This window comes from Bactrocera tryoni, chromosome 4, assembly GCF_016617805.1.
Source record: "Bactrocera tryoni isolate S06 chromosome 4, CSIRO_BtryS06_freeze2, whole genome shotgun sequence".
NCBI lineage: Eukaryota > Metazoa > Arthropoda > Insecta > Diptera > Tephritidae > Bactrocera > Bactrocera tryoni.
The window spans coordinates 15,462,116-15,471,984 of record NC_052502.1 but is presented as its reverse complement, the minus strand read 5'-3'; the positions used below and the strand labels follow the sequence as shown (position 1 = coordinate 15,471,984).

The 9,869-nt window shown below is 38.3% G+C and overlaps 1 protein-coding gene and 1 long non-coding RNA gene across 2 annotated transcripts; one reads left to right on the top strand and one right to left on the bottom strand.

Moving 5' to 3' along the window:
- Positions 1 to 66: 66 nt before the first annotated feature.
- Positions 67 to 1,365, bottom strand: LOC120773476. Its single transcript, XR_005705164.1, has 2 exons — positions 1,111 to 1,365; positions 67 to 949 (listed from the first exon to the last, which is right to left on the bottom strand). It is a non-coding gene; the product is annotated as an uncharacterized LOC120773476 (long non-coding RNA).
- Positions 1,366 to 2,245: 880 nt separating this feature from the next.
- LOC120775818 (40S ribosomal protein S14a) lies at positions 2,246 to 3,290 on the top strand. Its single transcript, XM_040106172.1, has 3 exons — positions 2,246 to 2,322; positions 2,632 to 2,887; positions 2,950 to 3,290. The coding sequence occupies exons 2-3, from the start codon at positions 2,651 to 2,653 to the stop codon at positions 3,166 to 3,168; spliced, it is 456 nt and encodes a 151-aa protein (XP_039962106.1). The 5' UTR covers positions 2,246 to 2,322; positions 2,632 to 2,650; the 3' UTR covers positions 3,169 to 3,290.
- The last annotated feature ends 6,579 nt before the right edge of the window (positions 3,291 to 9,869 follow it).

The following is a 9,869-nucleotide window of genomic DNA, read 5'->3' as shown; positions in this document are numbered from 1 at the left end:
AGCAGTTAAATTTATGTATGTTTTTAATTAACTTCACTTATGTGTATGTTACTGTTTATGAATATATGTATATATGTACAGTTAAATATATATTAATTATATTACAAGTCAGTTTACTGTGTTCAACCCGTATTTCTTTTTTAATTGTCAACTGATATTCCCGTACGATTTCGACGACGATGACGATCACGACAATTAAATTTTGTCCATTTAGTGGTCTACACTAAAGTTTCAAGTCTTATGAGATGTGCTACATAAACGAGTCCGTTGTTGATGAATACAAACACGTCCTCGATGTCTGCGCGGCCTTTCACGAATGTTGGGGATATTTGATTTACTTTTTATTTAATAATTTTTTTCTCATTTGCCCCCCTACCAAAACATGAGAAACACGGAACATTGCGACGACAATAAGACGAACGAACACTACCGCAAAACAAATCAAGAAGCGACCAAACGGGATTGCATGCTACGAATAAGCGCGATAGCACAATACAAACCAATCGTACACGGATGAGTTCGACAACGTTTGGACGTCAACGTTTACGATGACGCAAGGCAGCGCAGCTACACAACACAAATAAAATTATGCACAGTTAAAGCAGCGCAGCAGCAGCAGCATTGTTGGCTGAGCAACCAGCTGCTCGTCTTTTTAAATTCTTTTACAACTCCTTATTCGTGTGATGTTCCTTCGTTTCTTTTTTACCCACTTTCTTGCTATCAATTGTCATCCAACACTTTAATTCGCCTTAATCATAACTTTGTTCTTGTTTACGTTGTTATTGTTGTTACTGTTGCCACTCGTTCTTCGCCTTTTGTTTTCTTCGCTCCGCAACCAGTTCTTTTTTCCACCAACTTTTTTTCTATGCTTCCACCACTTTTGCTTTCCTTTGCATGAACATTCACTTCTAACTATATTCCCCTACCCCTTTTCATTGAAAATCGTCTTCTAAAATAATATACAATTTCAGGCGATTACAACTCTTTTGGACGTTTCGAATTACTACTGTCAAGTCACATGACTTTTTCGTAAAATAAATTTAACACTTTTTTAAGTTTTCAGCTAATTTTCACATAATTTAAGTTGAGACAATTATTCGATTCTACTACCGAAAGGAAAATGAACGAGTGCCCCTGACAATCGTAGGCAGATTCAAGCCACTCATTCACTTAATATTTTTGACATTTCATAACAGCGTTTCGCACATCATTTCAACAAATTCATATTTAAACCGTTTCTAATATAGTTTTCTACACATTTTCCAGTTTTTCTATGCGATAATTTCATCTAATTCCCAATTTTTCTTCGCCAAATTTTCACACACAGAATTTCTTTGGAACACAAAACGCACACACACACTCGTACGGTCCAGCGATGCTGCCAGCATGAAGAAGTGGGGCACAAAATTCAGCTAAAATCTCCCAAAATTTCTAAACAAATTTTTCAAACACTATAATAATGAATTAGGAACTAAGTCGACTATATTTATTATTATAAAATACAATAATGAAAAAAAAAGCAAAATAAGTAATTAATATTTACGTTATTACAGTTGCTAAACGCTTCAAACAGACAATTCCTTCTATAAAAATATTCAAAACTTTACAGAAGGCCGTTGAACTTGCCCTAGTGGCAGCGCTTTGGATTATCGATGCATTTGGGAAAAGGAAAATGATCATCTCCCTCTCACCTGATTGCGGTGGTGTAAGTGAAAAGGAATGTTTTTGATAACAAACTGTATGAAAGTGATAGCTATATATTGCAGTGCGGCGAATTCTAAAATGCAGGGTTGTATCTGTAATCAAATACCTTCATACAGAGGAGTGTGGTTTGATTTTATTAAATTATATGCTTTCTTCGTCTTCCTTTTAAATAATTGAGTAATAAAATCTTATGACAGTGTTATATCAGTTCCGAATTTTCCGAAATTTGTTTAATAAAAGCTAACTGTTATGATGTGTTTTTGCTGCCTATGGCTCCTCAAAGCATCTCCAAATTCTTGTTGCACTCTACATCCTTTAATAAAACCCATCCAGAGCAACTTGTATTCAGTAATTATAATTATACGAAAATTGTACATAATTATATCAAGTTCAAAATAATAAAATAGGTTTCTAAGCACGAAATCTTCCTGGAATATAAATATTACTGGATTGAAAATATAAGTAAAAATATAAATTTTATCCGTAGTGCTAATCGTACAAAGCAATCGAGTTTGCAACCCTGATTTTCTAGCAGTTTTGACGTTTGCGCTGCTAATGACACTTTTGACAGCTAAAAACTGCTGCTCTTTCTTTTTCAATATCCGGTTCACGCAATTGGTCTGTGTTTTATTTAAGCTCTTAATATTTTTAATAAATATTTTAAGAAATGGTGAATTTGTTTGCAAAAGTAATGTGTGTGAAGCTTCAAAATATATTTCTAAGCAGTTTAAGCCAAAAATGTAACTTTCTTATTGGCAGTGTCAATGGATGCTAACAAATAAATATAGCCCCCGATTGTGTTCTCCACTGCGTATAGCATATAACACTCGATAAACAAATTCACCATCAAAAATGTGTACTTAGCAAAGTGTTTTATACTTAAACAGTGGCAAAAATAATCGAAAAACAATGTTATTTCAATTACAGTTGATCCTACCAAACAAAAATGGCACCCAGAAAGGCTAAAGCTCAAAAGGAAGAAGTCCAAGTATCGTTGGGCCCACAAGTACGTGATGGTGAATACGTTTTCGGTGTTGCACACATCTATGCCAGTTTCAACGATACCTTCGTTCATGTTACCGATTTGTCTGGCCGTGAAACCATTGCTCGCGTCACTGGTGGTATGAAAGTGAAGGCTGATCGTGATGAAGCTTCACCCTACGCTGCTATGTTGGCTGCTCAAGTAAGCATAATTTGCATTTAGTTTTTACGCTCTTAAACTAACCAATCCTTGTCTTATTCTAGGATGTCGCTGAAAAATGCAAAACTCTTGGCATCACTGCTCTGCACATCAAATTGCGTGCTACCGGTGGTAACAAGACCAAAACTCCTGGACCCGGTGCCCAGTCAGCGTTGCGTGCTTTGGCTCGTTCTTCAATGAAAATTGGACGCATCGAAGATGTTACACCAATCCCATCAGATTCCACACGCAGGAAGGGAGGTCGTCGTGGTCGCCGTCTTTAAACTTGGAACGTATTCCGTTCTTTGTGCGTATATTTTGTTGTTCGTACACATTTGTGTACAGCAGAAAAGTGGAAACATTAGAAAAAATACAGATTTTTTAATATAAGTGGTGAAAACTTAAATGTGTGCTTGTTTTTATTAATTGAAATCACTGGTGAATGACTGTGATTTGGTAGTGTAGTGTTTGAGGTGTGTTCTAAGCGGTTTCGTGAATGACGCTAGTGTTGAAAAATACTATAAATTTCAATTGAAAACATATCGCAATGTTCTGCTGGTGCTGGTGGACTTATATATTAGATAAATCCTGGTTTCATCAAAAAAAGAATTGCAATGCCGATTTAATGACCATACACAAACTGAGTTCTTGTGTGAAAAACTTTTATTTGATAAGGCAGCCTTACAATCTCCGTAGAATTTGTTCAGATCGGACAACTATAGCATCAAGTTCTTGTTTGGAAACTTTTTTTTATTTGTGAAGGGTGTTATGACTTCAGTGTAACTGAAATAATATTTTTTTTTACATAAATAATATGAATATTCCGAACTATTCCGAACTACTGAAAATGGGAAAGAGGTAATCGTTGTTTTAGAGTTTTTGGTACTTTAACTATCTTTCTTTAAGAAGCACCTATAAACTGTTTATACATTTCTGGTAGACACATTCAAACAAACATTCCTGAAGTAATTTCCAGAAATAGTGCCGAGTTGACAGTCACTGGCGAGAATCCGTGTCCGTTCCGGTTACTTAGACCCGACTGTCGTGGCAACGGATGTGTTGACTCTCTCTTATTCCGATTTAATTATTAGCCGAGCAGCCGTGATGAAAAATATTGCGTCTAAGGCAACACATATCAAGGTCCTCAACCTGTCGTTGGCCACTCTTCAAATACCCAATGTGTGGAAAGTCGGAAGAGTGGTCCCATTACTGAAATCCCGATAACTACTCTTCTTTCCTCAGTTGTGTAGACACTTGAGCCTTTGCTACTCCGACATTCACTCACCACCTGATTCTAGTAGACCACAAGCATGGCTTCCGCAAAGTCCACAGCACTTAGCGTCAAAAATGCCCAGATAGTTCATGGCATAAACCAAAAACCATCTTGTGAAAGGACGATCTTTGTAGCATTGGACTTGTCAAAAGCCTTGGACAAGGTCAACACTACTTGAGGACATCAAACAATCCACTCTCCTTCCAGGGTTGAAGAGATGGACAAATAAACGTTGACAACATACAAGGCCATCGGACGGGCGATTCTTAACAACACCGCACTAATATGGTCGCCTTGATGTAGTGAAACGCAGACGAAGAAGCTTTAGACATGTCAGTACACTGAGCTCCGGACTACAACGGGATGCCTCTTGATGTCCCCGATCGAATACCTACACGGTGAGACCCGTGTGCTTCTGGTTAAGGAACGTAACGAATTCCTCTCCAAGCAGTTTCTGTTGGGGTGTCATCGCTGCAGTCGCCCGTTCGAAGAAAAGCCGCCTCCTTGGGACATCAGGAGGTCTTTCCTTAACTACGTCGACGACATAAGACTTCGTAAGCAAAAAACTTCAGATATGCACTCATGACCATTCACAGTGGAGCCATTACAACTTCACTCACGCCTGAACAACGTTTACAAATCGTGCAAATCTTGAGAACCAGCGTTCATTATTAGATAATATTGGACCGAATAGACCACGTCCAGCATGCAGTGAAGAAAATATAAGACCGTGGATAATCGATTCGGCGCCGTTCCGAGCAGATCGGACTAACTTATGGAACGACTTGCCGCAGTTTACGTTGAGATCTTTTATTGAAAGCCTACCAAATACAGCTTTTGTATGAACTGAAGCCTCTCGACCTTCCCCAACGGCATCGCTTCGCTCTATGAGCTTTTGAAAAGTTCCAAAAACTATCGAGGCCAAATTTGTTCAGCGATGGGGCCCATTTCTGGCCCCTTGGGTATGTAAACAAGCAAAATTTCCGAAATTGGGACCAAGAGCAACCTGAGAAGATTCAAAAGCTGTCATTTCGCCTAAAAAAAACACTTTTTGGTGTGCTTTGTGGGCCAGTGGAATCATCGGTCCATGTTTCTTGAAAAATGATGCCGGTGAAAGAGGAAATGTCAATGGCGACCGATATCGCGCCATGATAAACCACTATTCGATATCGGAAATTGAAGCTCGTGATCTCGGCCACATTTGATTTCAACAAGACGGCGCAACTTTCCACACATCGCATCAATCAATAGATTTATTGAGAAAAAACTACGGTGTGCAGGTAATTTCACGTTTTGTCATGGAAAATTGGACTCGACGGATAGACCATCGGAGACATAGACGCAGCTAAGATTTGAAAGAGATAATCTTCACAAAATAAATGCCAAAGAATGTGCATTCGAATGATAATAGCTATTATACTGCGTAAAAAATAATTTTCATGGATCACCCTGTGTATATTATAAAAACCATAATAATAATTATATTCCTTTGATTTGATTGAGGAAAGTGTTCTAAGGCGCTTGCACATACTTCTTCCCTACAAACAAGCTATAACCGTTAACAAACACCTTCGTTAGACATTTTCTCAATCTTAGATCTTGCAGCTAAGCACTTTCATATCATCACGGTAATTAACCTATTAATTTATGACAAAACCTGAAGCTGGCACAGCTCAAGCTACTTTAATTGCACGGGCTTTTAATTGGCTCATTGTAATCCCAAAAGGGGGTCAAGGTTTACGGCATATGATGACTCGAACGATTAAATGTATGTCAGGCACAGGCAGGACTCACAGATACGTGAATATCTAACATTTGAAGTGCTGCTTAGAGGTGCCGAAGAACATCGCAAACTTTGTCAGCCACACTTGTATGTGTGTGTGTGCGCTTGGGCATGTGTGCCAGGGGAACTTTCTAAGATCATTTACAAACATGCCTATAAACACACACACACACACACTTGTATGTGTAATGTGTGAGGATAGCCGTAGAAAGTTAAATGATGCTTTAAATTGTGTTGCATGCATATTCATATGCCACAGCGACGCCACAACAACAACAACATTAACAATAATAACAAAGACAGCAACTATGGCAGCTTCCTGCTTGGCATTTTCGCAAGCAACAACTTCACCACGCCGCTTGCTTGCCGCACAACTCGCCGCCGCCGCATTAACCGACCGCAAACAGCTGGATCGGCTCGTATTCGCACTCACTCACATATTGCAGAAAATGTACTTAATGTGCCAGCATTATCATCGAATGAAACACCATCAACGCATCCAGCAACACTTAGCTTGCCGCCGGCTCGCCCCGCGCCGCCACGCCTCAACTAACTGTAATACTTTACGCGTAATTGGCAGAATTGTGCATTAGGAGCGCACGGACGGACGGACGGTCGCTGGGCGGCGCTTATAACGAGAAAATTCAAGTGTACACTTAAGCCGTTCGAGCTGGTCTTCTGCGTCCGTCCATGCAAAGTGGTTGTGTATTCGAGTGTGTGTGGTGTTGCAAGTGCAACAGTAGCTGCCTGCATATGTTGGCGCTCATATTTATGCCGTTGCCGCTGCCGCTGCCGCTGCGGCCAAGGATGTGTTGGGGTGCTGGTGAAAAGTTGATATATTCGCCAGTAATGAACATGTTGCAAAAGTTGATTGCAATTTGAAGATTTCACACACTCTGATTACATGTTGCTAATAAAATGTTGTAAGCGAGTGATTGTGTGGGTATGTGTAGTTGCAAGGAATTATGAAACGCTTAACAGCGAAAAGCGAACAGTAAGCAGAATAAATTGTAATTGCCTGGCGTGCAACAACAAAAAAAAGTCATTTAAGTTTGAGGAATTGTGTGTGATGCAAAAGGTCAGAAGCGTATACAAAGATTTGAGTGTTATTTTCTTCTACAGAAATCCGCTTGCTTCGCTGGAAATATGCTGAAATAAATGAGAAAATATTTTCCGAAGAAACTTTTTGTATAACTTTCAATGGTGCAAGAAATTGAAGAAAACTCTTCAAGTTGTGAAGAATATTATTGTTATTGTTATTGTAAAAGCGAAAAAGTTACAGTTACAGAGCCTGCCCGATTATGCATCCGTGCTCATTGATTATTTTCGATACTTTTTGCAGTTTTCCGAACGTAGGTTCTTCTTTATTATATTCATTTCGAGGTTCCTTTTTTTAAAGAAAAAAAAAAACAGAGGCTTAAAATTTAATGGCGAGTGTTTATTATTCTTCGAAAGGACATTATTTGGCATTTACTTTTTGAAGATTATCTCTTTCAAATGTTGGCCACCGCTACGTCTCAGATGGTCCATCCGTTGTGTCCAATTTTCGATGACTCGTTCGAGCATTTTGAGTGGTAACTGGCGAATGACACGCGTTATGTTTTTCTCCAAGACCTGAATCGAAGCGTTATTGTCCGCATAGACTTTAGACTTTACATATACCCAAAGAAAACAGTCTAACGGTGTGATATCACACGATCTTGGTGGCCAATCGATCGGCCAAAACGTGGAATTATCTGTTCAGTGTTCTCTCGGTCTCATTGACGGTTACGTTCTTAACGTCATCATTTTTGGAGAAATATAAAATATGGATCGATGATTCCACCGGCCCACAACCATGTGTTTTTCTCGATGAAATGGCAGCTCTGAAATCTCTGCAGGTAGTTCATCGTTCCAAATGTGACAATTTTGCATATTTACATACACATTGAGCCAGAAATGGGCCTCATCGCTAAACAAAATTAGGTTTGAAAACGTCGAATCTTCTGGGATTTTTTCAAGTGCCCAAAAAGCAAAACAATGTCGCCTGGAAAAGTCGAGCGGCTTCCGTTCATGCACAAGCTGTATTTTGTACTCTTTCAATTTAAGATCTCGACGTAAAATGAGCCAAGTCTTTTCATTCGTCAGTCCGAGTTAGTGCGAACGGTGCTGAATCGACTCTTCACGGTCTTCGTGTACCTTCTCAGTTCCGGTTGCTATATTTTCTTCACTGCGTGCTGGACGTGGTTCATTCGGGCGAATATTATCCAATAATGAATGCTGGGTCTCAAGATGGGTGATGGAGTTGCGGATAGGACGTTCAGTAGGCCGATTGTGTTGACCATAAATTGAGAGAAGCGCGCGAAACACATTCTTTACAGAACGTGAATTCTCGTAAAAAAGTTGAACGATTTGTAAACGTTTTTCAAGCCTAAGATGAAATACCGAACAATTCTGAACCAAAATAACATGACAGCTTGATTCGACTACGCTTGATGTGTCAAAAAAAGGCTATTGAAAAAAGTACCTCTACTTTAATCACCCATTACAAGTTAGCGCCAATTCGTTAGCCACTGCTCACGCTCTTACTCCTTTCAATAGTTCTCTTTCTCTACTTTTATTAGGTAGTGGTGCGGAAACAAATTTGTTTCTTCAGCACTGATAGCCCCAATAATTTTGTATTATTGGCTATTTTCTTGTTTGTGTCTTTTACCAAACAAGTTCATATTGGTTCCATAGACGTATAAAGTCAAGTTGGAGTCTAAGCGAAACACTAATAAAGTTAACATCTTTTCCATTTGGTATTTTTAATGCTGTGAAGTTTTATCTCTTTCAGTGGTCGGTACTCTATATTGGCTGAGATGCCATTAGATTAAAGAGTCGCTGCATTGTCAGTAGCCTATAGTGCATTGGCAATATATTATTATAATTGTCATGAAACACTTAAAAAGTTTTAATTTTTTTGTCAAGAGAGGTCTTTTTTGCAAAACACTACCTTAGTCTGAGTGATTAGATTCAGGACTATAATTGTGTTGGGTGTTTCTTTCGGTGTTTCATGATAACCATAACTCATGTGAGTTTTCAGAAGCTTTTAGTATAATATAACCTATGATATTTTATATATATAATAGTAGAAAGAAGATATGGTACTTGTCCTCGCTGAACTAACACCAAAGAAGAGAAAACTAACGGCAAGGTTGTTTAGAACGATAGGTTATTCGGGTTCCTATGAAAGTTGGATCTACGTAGCCAGAATGAACAATGATTTATAATCGGTAAATAAATAATGGTACATTATAACGGAGTGTTTTACCTTTATAGCGGCTTCTGTAAGCCTAATGTTTGTTTGACTTAACGCAATTGCTTTTTTCTCGATCCCTTCTTAAGTGGGTGTTCTAGTTTACAGGCTCGAATTTCGAGCTTTTTTCAACAATTCACTCAATAAAGAAAGAAGCACTAAATATTTTTACTATCCGTTTTTTTATCATTTGTTTATTAAACTTAGAAGAGTACACAAAATAAATTTCAAAAAAAAAAAAATGTTTCATCGAGTTATGCGTCCTTGAAGAAAAGGGGGGAAAAAAGAGGCCGTGTCCTCATCGCCATGATTTCTACCCTTGTCGTCATCTGAAAAATAAAACAATGACAGACTCTTAATGAGTAGGAATGTCGCTACGTCATGAAGCCGCAAAAATAAAAAAATTTTTCATAAAATGGCGGCTACTCAAAAAAAAGGTCGATTTTTTCACTGATTTTTCAATTTTGTCGATTTTTTTTTTAATTTTATAAATTTCAAATTATATATGTGGCTATAAATGTAGAAATAGTGTTTTCTTTCTACAGTTCAACCGTTTTTAAAATTATTTTTGAAAGCCTCAGCAAGAGTTGAGTAGTAAACTAACTTATTCGGGCTCTTTATGTGGTACATGTGATGTTTTCGGCAAGTGAAC

What these genes read in the sequence shown, in the direction of transcription:
- LOC120775818 (XM_040106172.1), top strand. Translation starts at nt 2,651, where the DNA reads ATGGCACCCAGAAAGGCTAAAGCTCAAAAGGAAGAAGTCCAAGTATCG. An exon ending in CTGCTATGTTGGCTGCTCAA is followed by an intron (nt 2,888 to 2,949) that starts GTAAGCATAATT and finishes GTCTTATTCTAG; the next exon opens with GATGTCGCTGAAAAATGCAA.